The following is a 21,175-nucleotide window of genomic DNA, read 5'->3' as shown; positions in this document are numbered from 1 at the left end:
TCGAGCAGTGCGTGTGGGTGGACACATGGTCTGTGTCGTCATGCAGTTGAGGACTGTGCATGGGGCTGCTGTGCGTGCCTGCCCGGGGATCTTGCTGAGTGTCTCAGAAGCAGATGAGGGACAGGGCCCAAGGAAGGGGGGCCGGAAGCTGGGGTCCCAGCGGGAGCTCTGGAAGGGTGCACCTGGGGCACAGCCGGGAGCCGAGGAGGTGGGAGCCCAGGGTCGCGCACAGGGAGCCAGGGCCTCACGGCCAGCAGCTCGCTCCTGGACAGACCCCCCACCCCCCAGGCATGCGCCTCCGCTCACCTGGCCCTCCCGGCCCAGCCCCGTCCACTGGGGGAGGGAGGAGCAGGCTGGATGGGGGCCAGTGCTGGCCAGTAGCGTTGCCAGGACACCGAGGGTGGCCTTTATCACTGTCAACAATGGCCCTACAGGCCTTGCAGGCTTGAGCCCCTGGGGACCCAGAGGCAGACATGCAGACCCTACGGCGGGAGGCAGCCCGGCCCTACGTCCCCCGGGGGACCCTCGAAGCCGACTTCCCAGCACCGCTGTCCAGGTGAGTGGCCGCACGGCCCTATGCGCCACCGCCGTGTGTCAGGCCTGATGTTCTTGAGTGTCACTGACTCCAGTCAAGGCCCATCGGTGCTGTGCCCTTGCCCTGTCCTAGCCTGGCCGCTCCCTGGGGGTACAGGCAGGGCTGGCAGAATGGACTGGCTCTCCGGGAGTCTCCTGCAGCGGCCTGCACACACCGCCAGGCTGGGGGCTGAAGCCAGAGGCGTTCTCTCCTGGTTCTGGAAGCCAGCAGTCCGAGACCAGCTGGTCCGCAGGCCAGTTCCTCTAGGGCCTAGTGCAGCAGCTCCACTGTGCCTCCCTGGCAGTCCTCGGTGCCCCCCGGGGATGCATCCCCCCCAGTCTCTGCCCTGGCGACACAGTCCCCAGTGTCCAAGCTCCCCCATCCAAGGACACCAGGCCCTGCACACGGGTGGGGCCAGCCCCAGGTGCCCGCAGCTTAGCAATGGTGTCTGCTGGGACCCTGCTTCCCAGCGGGGTGGCTCTGAGACACCAGCCGGATGTGGACTTGGGGGGCCCTTCCCACCCAGGGGAGGGGGTAGTGCCCCTAGGCCGCCCCACTGTGCGCCTGTGCAGACGGGGGCGCCCACTGGAGAGCAGGCACAGAACTCGCCGGAAGCCCGGGAGCTGGGGCCGCGGCAAGGGGTAGGGTTAGCGAGGGCAGGCTGTTCCGTCACCTCTTTCCAGTGGCAGGAAGGCTCTGGGTTGTGGGCCAGGGTGACATTCGCTTGAGGTTCTCCCCAGCTCCAACGTGCTCTTCATCTGTTACATCGACATTTGACAGAGACCTGCTGGCTGTCACCGTGTTTTACTGCACCTCAGTTGTGAAGTGTTGAGCTCACGGGGCAGGGTTCCCGAGGCGACCCTGAAGCTGCCCTTTGAGCAGCAAACCCTGTCTCCATCAGGTCCCCAAGCCCACCAGGGGGTTTCTAGTCCGTGATGTGACCCCGTCCCGAGGGGCGAGAACAGGATGCAGGGAGAAGCCCCTGGCCCGCAGCTCCCGGGGCCAAGGCCCGGCTCGTCCTCGCCCTGGGCCTGGGCGGCGGTGCTGCCGGACGAGATTCCCTGCAGCCTCAGCAGCTTTGAAGGGGTCTTTCGCTTTGTGGTTTTCTTTTCCACTTTTTGGGTTTCGTCTGCTTTTGTTTTTAATGTTACCACATTGAAATTCGATTTTTAGTTATTTTATTTTTAAGTCATTTTTACACCCAACACAGGGCTTGACCTCACAACCCCCGAGATGAGGAGTCACAAGCTCCCCACCCCACCGCACCCCAACTGCACCAGCAGGGGGGGCCCTCAACCTTTACAGTTCAGCTCTGGCCTGTGTCCCTGTTCCTTACACCGTTCCCTGTTCCCAGGGCCTCTGTACATCCCCCTCGTCCGGGAGGCCGCCTGGCACAGGGGCTCCCCCTGCCACCCCGTGTCCCCGGGATGGGGTGGGGAGGACAGGCCAAAAACACTAAAATAGGAAAAGGTTTAGGGAGGGTCCTGGAGGGCTGGAGAGGAGAGGGGGCTGCAGGGCTCAGCACCGCCCCCCCAGCCCGGTGTGCGTGCCTACAATGCAGGGGAGGGCCACAGGCTCAGCCTCTATCTCCTGCCCCCTGCCTTCACCCCCTAGTGAGGACTACCTGTCCCTGGAGGGGCCCCGCTGGGCACCGGCCATCAAGCAGGCAACACGCTGGAAGTACACACCCCTGGGACGTGACGCGGCCGGCCAGCTGTGGTACACGGGCCTAACCAACTCGGACTCCCGCGAGGCCTGGTACACGCTCCCACGGGCCCCGGACAGCCCGTACCGGGAGGCCTATGCCCGCTGGCACGGATGTCACAGCCACCGGGAGCGAAGCATGCCCTCGGGTGAGTGCTCAGCCCTGCCTGCCCCCAGCCCCAGGCCAGCCCCGGGGAAGGGGGGACGGGGGGGGGGGGGGGGGACGGGGGCAAGGGCCAGAGACGACCTCCCGCCCCCTCCCCCCACAGCCTATACCCAGTGCCTCCGGGAGACCGCGTGGCATGACCCCATCATCCCTGCCCAGTACAGGGCCCCCAGCACGCAGTGGGGGAGCATGCTCTGGAAAGACAGGCCCATCCGGGGCAAGGAGTACGGTGAGGAGGGGGTGGGGGCAGCCGGAGGGAGCTGGGCCACCGGGGCTGGGTTCACACGGCCCAGGGGACAGGAGGTGACCTGGGTCCTGGCCCCACAGTGCTCAACAGACACCGGTACGGGGTGGAGCCACCGGGGCCGGCCTCTGACTATGTGCCGTACCTGTCGGTGCCTCAGCGCCCGCGCTACACCACCCAGAACTACCGGCAGTGGGACCTGGAGCCTTACTGCCCCTCGACCAACCAGCGGCCCCCGCCCATCTACACACCCATCCACTGATAAAGTTCATGCTGCCTGATGCCACCCTCTACAGGGACCCCAGCGCCTCTAGCCCTCCCCAGCCCGCTCCTGTGCATCTGCCCCCTGGGGACTGGGGTGGTGGGGAGGACTGGGGGGGGGTGTCCAGTGGCAGCCAGATAAAGGGAGCTACTAACCAAGACCCTGGTGACCAAGACTCTGGGACCCACCAGCTGCCCTCTCCCCACTCTGGGCTCCAGGCAGACAGCTGAGGCCACAGTCCTCACCCACGGGTGGCTCTTTATTCGTGGTCAGCAGCGGCCTGGGCACAGGGCAGGGGACCTGCTCCTCCCACCTCTGCCTGAGGCTCCAGTCCAGCTCCGTGACCACGCCGTTATCGAGGGACCTGGCAGCATGTGGGACACCCCATGGTGAGGGGTGAGCTGGGCACAGCCCCGGGTTCCAGAGGGCCGAGCTCAGTGGGATCCTGACCGCCTGCCCTGGTGCCGTTAGGCCCAGGCAAGGATGGAGGAGCAGGGATGGCAGCCGGGGTGGCACGGGGCTGCTCCTGGCCTCAGCTGGGCACCGTGCATGTGCACAGGACAGGGACCGTGGGGTATCAGGGCTGGGCTCCAGGGTCCCCTGCAAGAGAATGGGGTGGGGGTGGTCAGGGAGGGCGGGGCCTGCCCCTGGCCCAGCCCTGCAGCCCGTGGCCAGTGGGGGCACGGCGGGGAGGACTCACAGCTCCGCAGGCGGATGGGCCAGATGAGGAGACTGCACAGACAGAGGGTGGCGGCCACGCCCACACCGCCGGTGGCGGCCACCATCACCCAGCGGTAGAAGCCCATGCAGGCCCTGCAGCAAATCTCCAAGCTAGGGGGAGGGGGAGGGGGCGGGGAGGGCAGACGCAGGTGAGTTGCCAGCTGTCTGGCCTCCAGCCTGGGCCTCCTGCCCAGTCCTCTCCCAGCGTCCGCCTCCCGCAGGTCCAGCCCCATCATCGCCCGCCTAGACCACCAGTCCCCTCCTCTGGGTTCTCCCCACAGTGGCCACCAGAGGGCTCCCATCCCCCTCAGCCCCCCTCCCCCAGGCCTTGCACACCTGCCCTGTCCCCTTTAGCCACGGAGGCCTCCCTGCCAATGCCAAGCCCAGTCCTGCCCCGGGACCTTTGCACTGGTGGCTCCTGCGCGTTTGCCTGGCACTCCCTGACTGGTCTCAGGTCCAATGTCACCTCCTCAAGGGAGCCCTCCCTGACCTCTTGCCCCAGGCAGGCCTCCATAAGTGATGTTTTCTACACCCCCGTGCCACCGGTTTAGATAACAGTTATATGCTTATTAAAGCGGCTGGCGTTGCCCCAGGTCTATGAGGACTGAGGGATGGGTTTGTGTTCCCAGATCCTAGACTCCTACGAGGCTCCAACTCAGGAGTCTAGAACCATCTAGGTCTGGAACCCTAGGTAGGTTCTGAGGGTCTGAACACAGGCTCTGGCTTTGCCCAGCCCTGCCCACCCCCACTCCCCCAGTGCGGGCGTACGCTGTGTCCCCGGCACACGACAGACACAGCGCTTGCCGAGCAGGCCAGCCAGGTGCCACAGGTAAGGAGCGAGCAGGTGTTTCGCCGGGGCCGAACCCGCAGACCTGGAGCGGGCCTGGCGCCAGCGCGCGCAGCACACTCTTCCTAAGTGAACAGACGAGCGGGTGGCACTCACGAGCAGGGATACAGGCTCTGGATGGCCATGACCGCCAGCCCGTTGGCCACTTTATCCGAGAAGCTCATGGCGCCGTACACGAAGGCTCCGCTGTGCTGGGGTACACGAGCAGGGAGGTCAGCCCCCCCGCCCCGGCCGCGGCCCCCCGCCCCCCGCCCACACCATCAGCCTCACCGTGTGGGGGCCGATGAGGTCGGCCGTCATGGCCAGCGAGGTGACGAGGATGGTGGCGCAGCCCGCGCCGAGCAGCACCGCCGCCGCGTACACGGCCATGCCCAGCCTGTCCGCCAGCGCCACCCAGGCCGCGAAAGCCAGGACCACCAGGAGGCCCGTAAAGTAGGTCAGCTGCGGGGGAGCGCCGCGTCAGAGCCCCTCACCCGGGGCGCCAGCCCGCCCGTCTGCGAGCACCCGTGGCTCGGAGTCGGAGGGCCGCGAGGCCGGGGGCTGCCAGGCGCCACGGAGCCGGCCCTGGGCCGGAGCTGGCTGCAGCCACACGCGGCGCAACGTCGAGGTCCCGAACCGCGCTGGCCGGGGCTCAGGTCTCCCCGCCCCACCGGCGGCGCCCCACGTGGCACGGGTGCTCGAGCTCCCTCGGGGTGCCGGCGCTCGGCTGTGGGGTCCTCCCGGCCCCCGCCCGCAGCCCTGCCCACTCACGTTCCTCCCGATGCACTTGTTGACGGGCTTCATGAGGAAGGACGAGCAGAAGCCACTGAGGTACATCACCAGCGGGATGGTGGCGATGAACTTCTGCGGGGGCAGAGCGAGCGTGGGCTCATCAGCGGGGGCCCCCGCCCTGTGCACCCGGCCCCCCGCCCCGCCCCGCCCCGCTCACCTTGGGCAGGCTGAGCGAGTAGGTGAGGTACATGGCTATGTACGTCTGCGACAGGTTCACGATGAGCCTCGTGCTCATGTACAGCAGGCCCACCTGCGGGCGGGCGGGCGAGGGCTCGGGTCGGGCCGCCTCTGTCCCCCGCGGCCGGGGACGAGGGGCCTCCGGGAGCGCCGTGGCGGCGGAGGACGGCGGAGGGACGGTGGGCCCCGTGCCCCCCCAGCGCACCTGATAGAAGGCGGGCTCCCGCAGCCAGTGTCTCCAGAGCAGCAGGGGCCGGGCAGTAGTGGGCGCCAGCAGCGGGCGGTTCTCGTCCGGCTCCTCCGCCTGAGGCCGGCGCCCCTCCCTGGTGCCCAGGTGGAACAGCAGCGAGAAGACGGCTCCAACTCCTATCACCAACAGGGAGAGGTTCTGGAGGCCAGGCGGGAGAGGGGTCAGCGGCAGCGCTCTCAGCCCGGGCCCCAGGCTCGGGGCCACCGGGGCGTCCCTCCCGGGCCCGGCTCACCTGGAACACCTGCACGTCCTGGATCCCCAGCTGGTCACTGGCATCCCGGGCCATCTCCACGTTCGGAGAGCCCTGCAGGTGGAGCAGGAACCAGGCGGCAGCGTACACGGTGATGTTGGCCACCACGGTGAAGGCATACCTGCGGAGGCGGGCGACGCTTCAGCACGTGGCCGGGAAGGCCTTGGCCCCACACCATCTGATGACGGACATTGGACGCACGACTCTGCTGTGCGTCCCGCTGCCCAGGCCGGGACTGATGCGGCCAAGACCGGAGATGCTCAGAAGGGGACTGGGATGGGTTCCCAGATCCTGGGCCTGGACGGGGCCGGGGCTCCGTGGTCTCGGAGCATGTGGGGCCCCTCCTGCCTATAGCCATAGAGCAGCATCCCTCTGAGGGCTGGGGGTGTGGGGGCAGAGCCCCCGGATCTCACACCAGGACTCAGTTTCCCTTTCTGAAAGTGAGAACAAGAATACCCCAGGGATCGAAGTGAAGAGGCTGCAAGGCTGGTAGGAAAGCGCCTGCAGGTAGGAGGCGCCCCAGAGCCCGGTCTCAGCACCACCCGTCCTGCCGGCTGGGGCCCTCGGGGACTGGGCATTGGGCAACCCCAAATGCGGAACTCAACGGCGGGGTTGGGAGGAAGCCAGGCTGGCAGCGCTGGGGGCCAAACGGGCCGAGGTGGCAGAGCGAGGCCCTCGAAGACGCTACCACATAGCAGGTGCCCTCGAGGCGGCCAGCCCTTCCCTGAGCTCCAGCCACACCGGCCGCCGCCCCCGGTGCCGGCCCTCTCCCTGCAACTCCATCCTTGCCAGCCTCTCCTGCTGCGGCCCTCCCCCAGGGGCATGCTCTGCCCACACCCTCACGGGGGCACGTGACCCTCTAGGAAGATTAAAGATAATGCAGGTGAAGGGCCTGGATCTGTGCCTGCACACAGCAAGCGCTCCATAAATGCTCCTTTTAGCACCGTATCCAGGAGAACTTCCATTAATGCCCCAAGCAAGTCAACAGATGAGCAGCTGTATGCACGTGTGGCAGCCAGGATGCCAAGATGGCCCTGTCCCACCCCACCTAGTCCCTCCCCTTGGGGAGGGGGCCTGTGAATATGGGACGTCGCTCCCACAATGAAGCAGCGTTTGGTGACAAAGGTAAAGGGAGTCTATGGATATAACGAAGGGAGGTTATCCTGGGTGAGCCAGACCTAATCAGGAGATCCTCAGAAGACCCTAAGCCTCGGCGGAGGCCCCAGCCCCAGCCAGGGCCCTGACGGAAGCCTCCGGACAGACCACCACCCCAGCTAAGTGGTGGGGCACCTCGGTCGAGCGTCCACTGGTGATACCGGCTCAGCTCGAGTCACAAGGACGGGGTCGAGGCTGTGAGATTCCCTCCCTCTCCCCCTCCCCCCACGCTCTCTAATAAATCAACCTTAAAGAAAAACACGGCTAAGCGGCCCGGCCTGGCGCGTACCTGAGGGCCGTGAGCTCCACCTTCTCGTGGTCATTGGTGGCGAGCTCCGGGATGAGGCTGAGGTGGGCGATCTGCGTGGCGGCCCAGCCGAACTGGAAGATGACAATGAAAGGCCCGTAGTAGAGGAGGGCGGCCCACTCGGGGGTGGCTGGCCCGCAGCCCAGGCACGGGCTGAAGATGAAGGGGAAGGACAGCAGGACACAGACGGTGCCTGTGGATGAGCAGAGAGCGGGCAGGTCACCCCGCAGGGCCCGGCCTCCACCTGCTACGTGCCCCCAGTGTCTGCCGGGGAAATCGAGGCACACAACGGTGTCCTGGTCCCAGGTCGTGCGCTGCCGCCAGACAAAGGACAGGGCCGGGACATACGCCGAGCGATAGGGAAGGACAAAACGGGGCCTCCCCTGCCAGCCTCGGGCCCCCCAGCAGGAAGGAAACAGGAGGGTGACAGGTGGGGAAACGGAGCAGGGTGCCCGTGGCCACACGGAGCAGGGTGCCCACGGCCACGTACCAGGTTGAAAGGGCACGCGGGGTCCCCGGAGGCCGCACACACCCTCTTCGCCCACAAGCCCCCATCCCCGGCCCCATGGGGCCTTTCCCCAGGTCCCGCCCAGCGTCCCGCCGCGTTCCCAGCAGTCAGGCGGCCAGGTGCAGCCAGGCGGGGTGACGCCTAACCCTGCCCTCCCTGCGCCCCAGGGTCGCCACCAGCTCATAAGGAGGTCTCTTCCCCGGAAAACCCAGGACCTCGGAAGCCCAAGTCCACAGGCGCAGCCAACAGGCCCTGCGGGACCCGCCCACCCCGCCATCCCCCAGGCCAGGCTCCGTCCTGCCCCAGGGCCTTTGCATAGCTGTGCCCCTCATTCCCCTCACATCCTAGGGAGGCTGAGTCTTCCCGTCTCGGGACTCAACTCCAATGCCACCTCCTCAAAGCTGGCCCCCACCAACGCGGTCACCAGCTGTCCCCTCCCCGCCAATCCCTCTAGACGCTGCTCGTCGCTCGCTTCTCTCGTGGCTTAGCGCACACAGGGGCGCTTTTGTCTCTGCTTGTTTCCTGGCCGCCTCCCCCACGGGGCCAGGCTCCGGGAGCGTGGGCACTAGGTCTCTCCAGGTCCCTGCTGGGGCCCAGGCCACCGGCACGGAGCCTGGCGCGCATCTCCAGGATGAGTAAGTAGGTACTTAGAGCACCCAGAGGTGGCCTCCCATCCTCCCCGCTCCGGGCCCGCCCCTCCCCACCCAGCACCCTCTCCCCATCCCCTGCCCGCCCTGCCAGCTGGCCCTGGACCTCACGCCCCGGGCCTGGGGCCGCCTCTGCGCCCGGGAGGAGGAAATGAAAGCAAAAGCACCCTTCCTTGCTATTTCCTTGGAAGTGGGGCCCGGGAGGGGCACCCTGAGCTCACGCGGTGGGGGGGGGGGGCGTACACAGACTGCGTAGACTCTGGTCAGAAGAATGTGCTGCCCTGGCTGGAATCCGCCCCGACACTGGCCGGGCCGGGTTAACCATTGCCGGGAGGAGGCTGGGGGGGGGGGGTGGCAGGAACCCGGCGTTGACTCTGGAGGCAGGAGCTCTGCGGCCTCGAGGCCATGGTGTCTCAGCCCCCGCCCCCCCACTCCTATTCATCCTTCACAGCAACACCTCTCCCTTAGGAAACTGTCCACCCACATGCCCCAGCCGGGACCCCACGGGAGAAGCCACGTGTGGCTCTGAGGGTCCTCTCTGGGCTAGAGCGGGGGCGCCCAGGGAGCTGGCGAAGGGGAAGAGAACCCGTCACCCAGAGGCTCAGGGGCCAAAAGAAAGAAGCGGGCACGGTTTCCGAGGTGACTTTCACTCAAGCCACCTTATCAGGCATCAGGAGGGGCTGCCCCAGCTTCCTCTGCCCACAGATCCTCCCGGGGCTCCCACATGCTCCCCCTGAGGCGGAGAAGGGGCGCAAGTGGGGGCCCTGGAGCCCGCTGGGGCCCCCATCCCCCGGGCCCGTTGGACATGAACACAAAGCCTTCGCTTCTTTATTTACCAAGGTGCCTAACCTCTGCCTCTGCTGGGGGCTCCGATGCCTCCTGGGGGGTCGGGGGTCCGTCACTGAACCCCACGCCCCCCACAAAGGAGCCCACAATCAGGCCTGGAGCACACGCGACACTCGCTGCCAGGGCTGCCCTCCCACAGCGGGCTCTGTGCCTTGCCCCCCACTCCCCCCGGCAGAGACCCCCGCCTCCCACCATCCGCCCGCCCAAGTTCACCAACCGGGAACAAAACCTCACTGGAGGGGCGCCCAGGGGCTTGGCAGTGGAGCATCTGCCTTGGGCCCAGGGCGAGACCCCGGGGTCCCAGGATCGAGTCCCGCATGGGGCTCCCCGCAGGGAGCCTGCTTCTCCCTCGGCCTGTGTCCCCCCTCTCTCTGTGTCTCTCATGAATAAATAAATAAAATCTTAAAAAAAAAAAAAAAACAAACAAATGTCACTGGAGACTCTGGGCTCAGCTCCGCAGACAATCCCAACATCAGCCCAAAGGGGGGCACCTTTTTCGGTGGAGGCGATCACCCATCTGAGTCCCCCGCCTCCCCTGCTTCCCTCCCAGTGCTACAGCCGCAAGCGCCCAGCGCAGCCTGGTGTCCTTCGTGCCGCAACCCCCGAGATCCGAGGTGCGCTGCACCCCGCAGAAGTAGCGCTCACGAGGACCCGGGGTGATCGCCGCCACTGTCACCGCTCCAAGGCCAGGGAGCCACCAGCCAGCCCCTCCGGACTCTGGAAGCTGCCGCCCAGGATTCACAGGACCGTGCAGGCGTCCTGCCCCCTGATGCCAGTGGCCCCAAACGCCGGGACGCCGGGAAAGAACAGCAGAGACCGCGGCTGGGGCTAATCTCAAGGCCCAGCATCCCGGCGGCAGAGGTGGGACGCGGGGGCCAGGCCTTATCAAGGGTGCGCCCCAGGCAGGACAGCCAGCTGCCGGGGGACCTGCCGCCTCCCTCGCCACCAGAGGTGGTCTGACCGCTCCCCCGGACCACCGTGCGCCCCGCGGCCAGACTGACCCCCACGTCTCTGGTCTCCCCTGGCCCCCAAGCCTTGGCTCCCCAGGGCAGCACCCCTAAACCTCCCTGCGATGGGGCAGAGGACATGGGCAGCAGTGCTCTAGACAAACGGACAGACTGATGGACGGGGCTCTAGGCAGCCTGCCCCTCATGGAGACGGAGTTGCCCTGAGCAGTCACCCGACAGACAGATGGAAGAGTCAAGCTGGGCCAGGCAGACTGACGGAGGGGGCTCTAGGCAGGCCGCATCCAGAGAGGGCTCAGGGTGCCCACCGGGGTCAGACAGAAAGACAAAGGGAAGTGCCACTGGAGGGTCACATGAGCGGTCAGGTGACAGACAGAAGGAGCACAGAGCAGTTAGGCAGACAGACGGAGGAGGTCACGGATGGGGCAAGAGGGCTTCTGAGCAGCTGGAGGGAGGAGGCTCAGGCCCTGGGACAGGCGGAGGGGGTAGGCAGAGAGGGACGCTCAGGCCCTGGGACAGGCGGAGGGAGGAGGCTCAGGCCCTGGGGTAGGCTGGCAGGCAGAGGGGGCAGGCAGGGGGCGGGGTGTCAGGCTCAGGCCCCGGGGCAGGCGGAGAGGGGAGGCTCAGGCCCTGGGGCAGACGGAGGGGGGAGGCTCAGGCCCTGGGGTAGGCTGGCAGGCAGAGGGGGCAGGCAGGGAGGGGGGTGTCAGGCTGAGGCCCCGGAGCAGGCAGAGGGGGGAGGCAGGGGGGTGTGTAGGCTCAGGCCCTGGGACAGGTGGAGGGAGGAGGCTCAGGCCCCGGGGCAGGCGGAGGGGGGAGGCTCAGGCCCTGGGGTAGGCTGGCAGGCAGAGGGGGCAGGCAGGGAGGGGGGTGTCAGGCTGAGGCCCCGGAGCAGGCAGAGGGGGGAGGCAGGGGGGGGTGTAGGCTCAGGCCCTGGGACAGGCGGAGGGGGGAGGCTCAGGCCCCGGGGCAGGCGGAGGGGGGAGGCTCAGGCCCCGGGGTAGGCAGGCGGGGGAGGCTCGGGCCTCGGGCCTCCGGGGAGGCAGTCGGAGGGGGGAGGCGCAGGCCCGGGGCGGGGGGGGCTCGGCCGCGACTTACCAACCAGGTGCCAGGCCTTCCGGGGCCCGCAGCGCACGCAGCGGCCGGCGGCGCGGTCGGCCTCGTAGCCCACGAGGGGCGTGCACAGCCCGTCGGCCACCTGGCCGAGCAGCAGCAGCAGGCCGGCGCCGCGCGAGCTGTAGGCGCGCACCGAGTGCAGGTAGAGCAGCAGGTAGGTGAACCACATGGACGCGCACAGGTCATTGAGGAAGTGGCCCACCGCGTAGCTCAGCCGCGCCGCCAGCGACAGTGGCCGCGGGGGCGCCGCCGCTCCGGCCGCCGGGGGCCCCGGGCCCATGGCCGCGCTCCGCACCCGGGCCCGGCGGTCTGGCGAGCGGCAGACGCGACCCCCGGGGCGCACCGTCCCCGCCCGGCTCTCCCCGCGCCGCCGCCCAAGCCCAAGCCCAAGCCCAAGCCCAAGCCCGCCCTTCCGAGCGCGCCTGCGGCCGCCGGGCCCCGAACCCCGTATTAAGGCCCGGGCGGGGCGGGGCGGGGCGGGGCGGGGGATGCTGGCGGCCGCCTCCGCCAATCGGGGCGGCGCGCCGGAGCCCGGCAGCCAATCACCGGAGAGGGGGCGTGGCCTCGGGGGGCCAGCGCGGCCTCCACGCCCTGCGCCGACGGGGCGGGGCGGTCCTAGCGCCCGACGGCTCACCGTGGGGCTCGCGGGCCCCCAGGGGCGGGGGACGGCGCAGGGGGTGCCCACACCCACACTCCGGCCTTCGGGCCCGCGCCGCCCTAGCCCGCCCGCTGCTTCACGAGGCCTAATGAGTGGGGCCGGGGGCGGGGGGGCCGGGGGCGTGGAGGGTGGGCGGGGGGCTGCCGGCGGATTCTGCGTGGAGCTGCCCCTCCTCGGTCCAGTGACTTCCCGGAGAGGCCCAGTCGGACGCGGAGAGGGCGCATTAGTTCTAATTAATTAGTTTATTAAGGATAATAATGGGGGTAATCATCATAATAACACCAGCTGGCGTTTAATGAGCGCTGACTGTGAGCCAGATGCCCCACGTGGGTCCTCTCCCCAGGCCCGGAGGGAAGCGGGCGCCGGAGCGCGGGGAGGGCGCGCGGGGCTCAGCGAGTCAGGTGCACGCGGCGCCCCCGGGCCTGCGCTCCGAGCTCCTCCCCACTCCTCCGACGGGCCTCCCGGAGGGGCAAGTTCCTCCCAGCGGAGCACCCAGTCGTCACCCCACCCCACCCCGGGCCTCCTCCAGCAGCGGTTTGACACCTGCACCCCGGAGCCAGACGCTTGGGGCCAAACCCAGCCCCGCTCCCACCCGCTGTTCCAGCTCGGACACGCCCTGCAACTCTGCGGGTCTCGTCTCCCCAGATCTGGGCTGGGCGTCATGCACACAAGTCCTACAGGGGCGCCTGGCTGGCTCGGCCCATACAGGGAACCACCCTTGATCTCAGCCCCACAATGGCCTAGAGATTACTTTTTAAAAAAATAAAATAAAATCTTTTTTTTGTTAAGTGACATAATTGTTAGCTCTTAATAGTCTTAGGCAGAAAGGTTTCTCAGCCACCCCCCCTCTCCCCGGTCACCTCTACAGTACTCTGGGCCGCCCCTCCCCATCATAACCCTGACATCTGCTCCCGTCTGGCCACCCCAGCTGTAGCTGTGTCCCCCACTGAACTATGACCGTGAAGGCAGGGGCCAGAGCCCTGTCGGTCACTGCTGTCTCCAGCGACGCCTGGCACATAGTAGGAGCTCAAGAAACATCTGTCGAATGACCGTATGCTGGACCCGGAGGCAGAGATTCCGAAGTTCAGAAACAGACAGGAACCCGCTGACCAACCAGGGGCCCAGGCAGCCCACGAAAGGGGGGTGTCCCAGTCCAGACCCCCACACTGACGCAGGCCACCCACCACAGTACCCACTGTTTTATGAAAAGGAGCCCCCAAAATGGGTGTGGATGGGGTAATAGGGACTCAAGATAACCTAGTGGTGGAGGGGGCAGCGGGGAGATAAGGGGTCACCGATTTGGAGGAGATAAACCGATAAGGAGAGACAAGAATCTAAATTCTTTCCTCCCCAGAGGCCATGCTCCCGCCCGGTTCTCCAGGGGAATGAGAGATGACTTAAAGACATTCTAAAAAAAAAAAAAAAGACATTCTCAGCCTCAGCTTTACACTACTTTTAAAAAAATACTTGCCTACACTTCTTTAAAATGCTTTTAAAAAGTTATTTGTTGGGGGCAGCCCTGGTGGCCCAGCGGTTTAGCGCCGCCTTCAGCCCAGGGCCTGATCCTAGAGACCCGGGATCAAGTCCCACGTCGGGCTCCCTGCATGGAGCCTGCTTCTCCCTCTGCCTGTGTCTCTGCCTCTCTCTCTCTCTCTGTCTGTCTCTCATGAATAAATAAATAAAATCTTAAATATAAATAAATAAAAAGTTATTTGTTGATTTAAGGCCCCTCCACCCCCAACGTGGGGCTCGAACTCACGACCCTGAGATCAAGAGTCACACGAGATCCAGAGTCACACGCTCTGTTTCTGAGCCAGCCAGGCGCCCCTCACCTAAGCTTTGTATTTACAGCTTCTCATCTCCTTTCATCCCACATCCCTGGGGGATCCTACACTCCTTCTTACCCATTTTACAGAGAGAACAGGCTCTTACAGAAGTCCCTGGCCAGAGGGCACGCGGCTAACAAGAGGCAGATTCAGGACCCAAGCTCGGCTCCCCGCGTGATCCGCAGCGTCCGCAGCGTCTTTGAGCTCTTTATTTGCTGGTGGGGCCCCACCTGGAGAGAAAGGTGCCTGGAGTCCGCTCTGACCGGCCTCCCCTGCGGGTCAGGAACGCACAGGGCTCAGCCCGCACCCCCTGGAGCAGGTGCAGCACGAGGAGCAGAGCAGGGGGCGTTTGGCAGAAGCACCAACACATCTCTGGGTTTTCCTCCCAGGGGAGCCGCAGGCTATTCCTGGGCCTGGACCTTGGTGGGGACGGGGCGGGGGTGTGGGGGTGCGGCAAGAACAAGGCAGCCCCTAGCTGTGTCCTTCCTTCCCTCCAACCTTCCTTCCCGGACTCATTCATCTGCTGGATCTGGCGTCACGCTGAGCCCCAAAGACTGAGGCCCCCAGTCGGCCCCCCTGTGGCCGGTGCTGGTGCTGGAGGCTCAGACACTGAGTGGCAGCCCGAGTCTGGGCGTTCCTCCGGGGCACTGGGGAGCCACGGCGGGGTTTTGAGAGGACCTGGGGGGGAGGGGGGTCCCATATAGAGTCTGGGTGGGGACGAGGGCGTCTGCTCCTAAGCAGGCCTTTGGCTGCTGGGGTTGAGGCAGGGGTGAGGCTGGCAGGGGAAGATCAGAGAAGGTCCTGCCTCAAGGAGGATGTGAGAAAGCAGGCCCTCGGGACAGGACGGAGACAGGCTCAGGGTCCAGAGAGATCCGGACGGGCTCGGACGTGCCCAGAGCGTCCAGCGCCCCCCGCCCCGCCCCTGCTGGAGATCGGATGTCCTCCTGGCCACGGTCCAGCTGCAGGTAGGGAGGGGGGTTTGCTTTGATCCTCTCCCAGACCAGCCCCCACCCCGTGACTAGGAGCGGGGGTAGGGGAGGATGGGGGGGTGGGAAGGGGACCGGTGGAGGTTGCTAGAAGCCGCCTGGGACCTTGGCCAACTTCCATAAGATCCCAGGGTGGCTGTGGGGGTGGGGCCCACAGCCAAGATCAAAGTCTCAGGGAAGCTCCCAAGCCTCAGTTTTCCTTTCTGTAAAGTGGGCACGACTGTAGCACTGCGGGATAGGGTCACAGGGTTGGTGTTCAGCCTGGAGATTGGGGTTCGCCAGCCCGGGCACAATGACACATGGCTCCAGATCATCCTGTGGGGCTGCGGGGGGCTGTCCTGTGCATCCCAGCATCGCTGGCCCCCACCCAGTAGACGCCAGGGGCACCCCCCACCACAGATCGTCACAGCCAAAGATGTTTCTAGGCATCGTGCAGGGTGCCCTGAGTCACCCTGGGTGGCAACCACCCTACTAGAAAATTCTCCGTTGCCGGGGGGGGGGGGGGGGGGGGGGGGGGGCGGGAAGGGGGGGAGGGGGGAGGGGTTCTGCAGCTGCACAGACAACGGGGACCAAACCAGCGAACACGTTCAGTCCACTGGGCCTGGAGGCTGAGCGCCAGGCCCAGTTCTAAGGCAGAACATGAATTAAGCTCCTTAACCCCTCGACGTCCTGACACAGTCACCGTCCCGCTCTGGGAGCGCTGGACCGAGGCGCAGGCGGCTTCGGTAAACAGCTCGAGTCACACACCAAGGGCTCAGGGCCACCTCCCTGACCTTCCGAGGGTCCCCCGCCCCCCACCCCTTCTTTCTGGTGGCTGGGACCTCAGCCCTCCATTGTCCATCACAGCAGCCCCTCGTGCTAAAGGTGTCCCTCAAAAATCCCGAGGGTGGCCCAGGTGTCCCAGCAGCGCTAACTACACCCTGATTCATTTTTTTCTTTTAAAAGATATTTTAATTATTCATGAGAGACACAGAGAGAGGGAGAGACACAGGCAGGGGGAGAAGCAGACTCCCTGCGGGGAGCCTGATGCAAGACTCGATCCCAGGACCCGGGGATCATGTCCTGGGCCCAAGGCAGACGCTCCACCACGGAGCCCCCCAGACGCCCCTGCATCCTGATCCTACCCCGTGTTGGCAAATAAGCATTAAACATTTCAGTGGGGGACACTGCAACCCAGGCCTGGTGTTTACAGCACGAGGATAGTCTGATCACAAACACAAAGGATGGCCTCTCATCTGTACAGAAACACGTGTGTGTGCGTGACTTGTGTTTCCCGTTGCGTCCTCTCCCCTGCCACCTCCCTACCCTCCACCCCAGATTTCCATCTGGAAGTCCCAATCCCCAGGATCTGGAAATACACCCTTGTTTGGAAATAGGACGATTGCAGATGTAGTGAGTTAAGATGATGTCACTCTGCAGGGTCCCGAGTGGACCCGGTCACAAGGGAAGGATGGACACCGACACACGGGGAGAAGCCAAGTGACCATGAAGGCAGGGAGGTCTGGGCGCTGCTTGGACAGGCCGCGGAGCACCCTGGACGGCCAGCGAGCAGACGCGGGGAAGCGGGAAGAGCCGGGGACAGTGTCCCTGGGGCCGCAGCGGGGACCAGCTCTGCCCAAGCCCTGCAGGTGCACCTCCAGGCCCTGGCCCCCGGCCCAGTACCTGTCTGTTGTGTAAGGCCCGGGTTTGCGGTGCTTTGTTTCTGCGGCTCCAGCAGTGTGTGCGCATGTGTGCACGCGTGTGGGTAGGAAATGCTCTATTAAGTGTAACAGGTTGGGACGCCCGGATGGCTCACCGGTTGGGCACCTGCCTTGGGCCCAGGGCCTGATCCCCCCGGATCGAGTCCTGCGTCGGGCTCCCTGCATGGAGCCTGCTCCTCCCTCTGCCTGTGTCTCTGCCTCTCTCTCTCTTTTTTTTTTAATCTTTTATTTTTATTTTTATTTATTTATGATAGTCACAGAGAGAGAGAGGCAGAGACATAGGCAGAGGGAGAAGCAGGCTCCATGCACCGGGAGCCCGACGTGGGACTCGATCCTGGGTCTCCAGGATTGTGCCCTGGGCCAAAGGCAGGCGCTAAACCACTGCGCCACCCAGGGATCCCTCTCTCTCCCTCTCTATCATGAATAAATAAATCTGAAAAAAAAAGAAAGGAAAAGAAAGAAACTAACACGAAATTTATGACTTTAGACAGCTGTGGTTCCTGCTTTTAAGGAGAGCTAGGTGGGCTGTTTTTTTTTTAAGACTTTATTTATTTATTTTAGAGAAAGAGAGCGCAAGTGGGGAGAGAGAGTATCCCAAGTGACTCGATGCTGACTGCACAGCCCTTCATGGGGCTCAGTCTTGTGACCCTGAGATCATGACCTGAGATCATGGCCTGACCTAAACCAAGAGTGGGTGGTTGACCCAGCTGAACCACCCCGGCGCCCCTACCGAGGCCTAAGTACTGAGAGACCTTTCTGTAGCTAAGAAAAAATAAGGGGTGCCTCGCTGCTTCAGTTATTGGACACACGACTCTTGATCTTGGGGTCATGAGTTCGAGCGTGAAGCCTACTGAAAAAGAAGAAAGAAAAAATGATTTATAATTTCAGGGCAGAAAGGACCTGCTGTCAAATAAATCACGAAGGATGTAAAGTCAAATTATAGTACGAACACTGCTGCTTGTGTGTCGCTTGTTTGGGGGTGTGGGTGTGTACGGGCTGCATGAATTGGACGGAATCCAATGCAGTTTGGACTGGAAACCCTTATTTTTTCTAGAGAATATCCATGCAGCAAGATCTTTTTCTTGATCCCCAGGAGCTGCAAATTGCTTTCAAAATCAACCTCAGGGGCGCCTGGGTGGCTCAGTCCATTAGACGTGGGACTCTTGGTTTTGGCTCAGGTCATGATCCCGGGCTGCCGGGACAGAGCCCCTCTTCTGGCAGCAGGCTCTGCGCGGAGTCCGCTGGAAATCATCTCCCTCTCCCTCTGCTCCCTCCCTGCTTGCTCTCTCTGTAAAATAAATAAATATTCTTAAAAAAAAAGGGGGGGGGGGAATCCCTGGGTGACTCAGCGGTTTAGCCCCTGCCTTCCGCCCAGGGCATGATCCTGGAGTCCCAGGATCGAGTCCCGCGTAGGGCTCCCTGCATGGGGCCTGATTCTCCCTCTGCTGTGCCTCTGCCTCTCTCTCTGTGTCTTTCATAAATAAATAAATAAATAAATAAATAAATAAATAAACAAACAAATAAATAAATAAAATCTTTAAAAAAGAAAACCAACCTCAAAAGATATCATTTCTTTCTGACCTGCAGGATGACCCTGAATTCCTTGGGTGGTACCTTGGGGGGCGGGGAGGACAGTTTCTAAGGCAACCCCTTGTCAATCAAGCCAAAGAGGCGGGGTTCCCCATCTTCCTGCCTGGACTTCTCACCTAGGTTTTTGTTTAAGGCAGCGGAGGGAGGGAGGCGAGGGTGGTGTGTCCCAAGAAGCAGTAGAGCAGGGTCTGGAATCTGGATCCGTCAAAATTCCAGGGCACGCTCATCCCACTCGGCCCAGGGCTGCCTCTTAGGGAAGCAGGTTGTGCGGGGCTTTGATTCACATACCATACAATGCACCCATTTAAAGTGTGGCATTCTGAGGTTTTTAGTATATTTAGAGTTATGCAACCATCACCGCGGTCTAATTTTAGAACATTTTGATCACTCAAAAAGGAACTCCATGCCCATTAGCAGCTTCTCCCCCATTGCCTGTCCCCGTGAATTCCCCAGCCCCAGGCATCCACTAACTTTCCATCTCTGCGGATTTATTTGCCTGTTCTGGACATTTTGTATGAATGGAGCCACACACTTGTGGTCTTTTGTGACTGGCGTCTTTCACTGAGCATCATGTTTTCAAAGTTCACCCCCCGTTGTAGCATGAATCAGCAATTTATTCCTTTTTTTTTTTTAAGTTTATCTTCGTGATCTCTACATCTAACGTGGGGCTTGAACTCATGACCCGGAGATCAAGAGTCACAGGCTCCTCTGACTGAGCCAGCCAGGCGCCCCTTATCCCCTTATTTGTTTCTTTTTTATGGCCAGTGATATTCTATTAGATGAATGGACCACATTTTGTTTGTTAATCAACTGATGGGCATTGGAGTTATTTCTACTTTTCGGCCATTCTGAATCATGTTGCTGTGAACATTTGTGGACAAGTTCCTGCGTAGACATGTGTTGTCCATTCTCTTGAATTCACCTCTAGGAAGGGGTTTTCTGGATCACCTGGTAACTTCATGTTTAATGTTTTGAGGAACTGCTAGGCTGTTTTCCAAAGCACTTGCCTCTGAGAAATTTACTGTATTTCACACATTTGCTTATTCGGCAAATGCGGATTGAGCAGCTCCTGGGGCACTGTTCTAGGTGCTGGAAGTGTTAAAAACCACTCGCCCATAAAAGAGCCTCTTGGGGCAAGTCATCAAAGTGGGGCTTAATGCCTAAGCCAACTACAGCTTCAGCCTCCCCCAGAAATGTTAGGTCTTACTGGGTCAGCCAGGAACTTTCCCTCCTCACCCCAAAGGAAAATGAGAGAATCAGCATAGTAAGACCGCCAGCTCTTGCCCTGCTAAGGGAAAGTCACCTTGCAAGGAGGAACAATTCTTTTCTCTTGCTAAGAACATCTTCTCCCCTTTTTCCTTTCTCTATAACTTCCCTTTAAAATTTATATTTATTTATTTATTTATTTATTTATTTATTCATTCATTCATTCATTCATTCATTCATGAAGATACAGAGAGAGAGAGAGAGAGAGAGAGACCGGGACACAGGCAGAGGGGGAAGCAGGCTCCATGCAGGGAGCCGGATGCGGGACTCGATCCCAGAACCCCAGGATCATGACCTGAGCCAACGACTGAGCAGCCCAGGCATCCCTAACCTTCCACTTTGTTCACCTCTTTGGAGCGCCCTTCTACTTGCTAGGTGGGATACTGCTCCACCCATGAATCCCTCAACAAAGCCACTTAGATTTTCAAATTTATTCCGTTAAAATTTTGTTCTTTGGGGGACGCCTGGCCGGCTCAGTCATAGAGCATGTGACTCTTGATTTCTGGGTGGGCCCACGTTGGGGGGAGAGCTTACTTAAAATAAAACTGAAAACAAAACTGTTATGTAGCAGAGGAAACAATCACATGGGGAACAAATAAGACAAGGTGTATGGGGGAAACCTCATTGAGAAGTTGACATTTCAGCAAAGACCTGAAGGAGATCAAGCCATGAGCCAGGCGGATAACCTGGAGGAAAGGGCACACCAGGTGCAAAAGCCTGAAGGCGGGAGTGAGAGAAAGGGACCTATTTGTATGTGAGGGACATCAGGGGGTGGAGAAGGCAGAGGAGGGCAGGGCGGTGATGTGGGAGAGTTGTTTGGGGACTAACGGGACATCGTGAGCATCTAGCGGCCACAGCTGTCATCCTGGGAGTCGGGGAAGTCCCAGCCCAGGCCACAGGACCACGCTGCCGCCTGGGGCTCCCCCAGATCCCAGAGCAGAGCCTCCGGCCCCTCCATCTCCACGGGGTCCCAGCCTCGGACCTCAGCTTCGGGCATCCCAGCCTCCTGGTCCCGCACATCGTGCAAGGTCCCCATTGCACGGGGTGGGGGAAAGCGGAGCCTCCGGGGGAACAGCAGCCCCCGCCCGCGCACTGCGGGGCTGGGCACAGCGGGACGCCGGGGGCCCTAACTTCAGGGACTAGTGGGGTAACTTCCCCGCCCGGTTTGCGAGATCCGAAGACAGGTCCCACCTCGTCCTGGGGCGGGGGATGGGGGAGACCGCCACGCTGCGGGGAAGGACCTTAACCCCCTTCCCTAGCAACCGGCCGCCGTCTCCATGGCAACCAGGGAGGGGCGCGATCTCGCCCCGCAGGTCCCGGGATCCCGCTGGGGCGGGGAGTCTCGCCTTCGCCCGGAGAGGAGGAGTCCGCGCCGCGCCTACTGGCCCTTTAAGGGGCTCCGCCCGGCGCGGCCCCAAGGCGCCCCGATTGGCCCCGAGAGCGGCCGAGCGCAGCCGAACTTGACGCACCCGCCCGCGGCCTTCCCCGTCCACCTCCCACGCGGCCCAGCGGCTGCCCCAGCCAATCGCCGGCCGGCGCGCCACCCCTCATCTGCATGGCCACGCCCCAGGGCAAGCCTGCACCCAATCGGACGGCTCGCGGAGGCCGTATTAGCATGCCGGGGGCGGGGCGAGCGGCAG

The 21,175-nt window shown here is 63.1% G+C and overlaps 2 protein-coding genes across 5 annotated transcripts; one reads left to right on the top strand and one right to left on the bottom strand.

The window, feature by feature from the left end:
• Positions 1-14: 14 nt before the first annotated feature.
• Positions 15-2,969, top strand: TEKTIP1 (tektin bundle interacting protein 1). 4 transcript variants are annotated; one of them, XM_026019455.2, is made up of 4 exons: positions 15-556; positions 2,189-2,427; positions 2,548-2,673; positions 2,772-2,950. In XM_026019455.2, exons 1-4 carry the CDS (start codon positions 474-476, stop codon positions 2,948-2,950), a joined length of 627 nt encoding a protein of 208 aa, XP_025875240.2. In that variant the 5' UTR covers positions 15-473. The 4 variants fall into 4 exon arrangements, with proteins under 4 accessions (XP_025875240.2, XP_072577908.1, XP_072577907.1 ...); XM_072721807.1 differs by having other exon boundaries at positions 2,548-2,969; XM_072721806.1 differs by having other exon boundaries at positions 2,189-2,673.
• MFSD12 (major facilitator superfamily domain containing 12) lies at positions 1,736-11,934 on the bottom strand. Its single transcript, XM_072721804.1, has 10 exons — positions 11,492-11,934; positions 7,410-7,620; positions 5,948-6,086; positions 5,671-5,853; positions 5,446-5,538; positions 5,268-5,360; positions 4,788-4,958; positions 4,614-4,708; positions 3,651-3,781; positions 1,736-3,550 (listed from the first exon to the last, which is right to left on the bottom strand). Exons 1-10 carry the CDS (start codon positions 11,787-11,789, stop codon positions 3,528-3,530), a joined length of 1,437 nt encoding a protein of 478 aa, XP_072577905.1. The 5' UTR covers positions 11,790-11,934; the 3' UTR covers positions 1,736-3,527.
• Positions 11,935-21,175: the final 9,241 nt, after the last annotated feature.

Source organism: Vulpes vulpes, chromosome 9 (genome assembly GCF_048418805.1).
Source record: "Vulpes vulpes isolate BD-2025 chromosome 9, VulVul3, whole genome shotgun sequence".
In the NCBI taxonomy this organism is placed as follows: domain Eukaryota; kingdom Metazoa; phylum Chordata; class Mammalia; order Carnivora; family Canidae; genus Vulpes; species Vulpes vulpes.
Note: the sequence above shows the minus strand (reverse complement) of the source record. Positions and strands in the feature narration are given on the sequence as shown.

Bases quoted from the DNA above. Each gene is read 5' to 3' on its own strand.
- TEKTIP1 (XM_072721805.1), top strand. From the start codon at position 474: ATGCAGACCCTACGGCGGGAGGCAGCCCGGCCCTACGTCCCCCGGGGG. The intron at 557-2,188 runs GTGAGTGGCCGC...TTCACCCCCTAG, and splicing joins TTCCCAGCACCGCTGTCCAG to TGAGGACTACCTGTCCCTGG.
- MFSD12 (XM_072721804.1), bottom strand. From the start codon at position 11,789: ATGGGCCCGGGGCCCCCGGCGGCCGGAGCGGCGGCGCCCCCGCGGCCA. The intron at 5,854-5,947 runs GTGAGCCGGGCC...CCTGGCCTCCAG, and splicing joins AGGACGTGCAGGTGTTCCAG to AACCTCTCCCTGTTGGTGAT. The intron at 3,782-4,613 runs GTGAGTGCCACC...CCCTCCCCCTAG, and splicing joins CAGAGCCTGTATCCCTGCTC to CTTGGAGATTTGCTGCAGGG.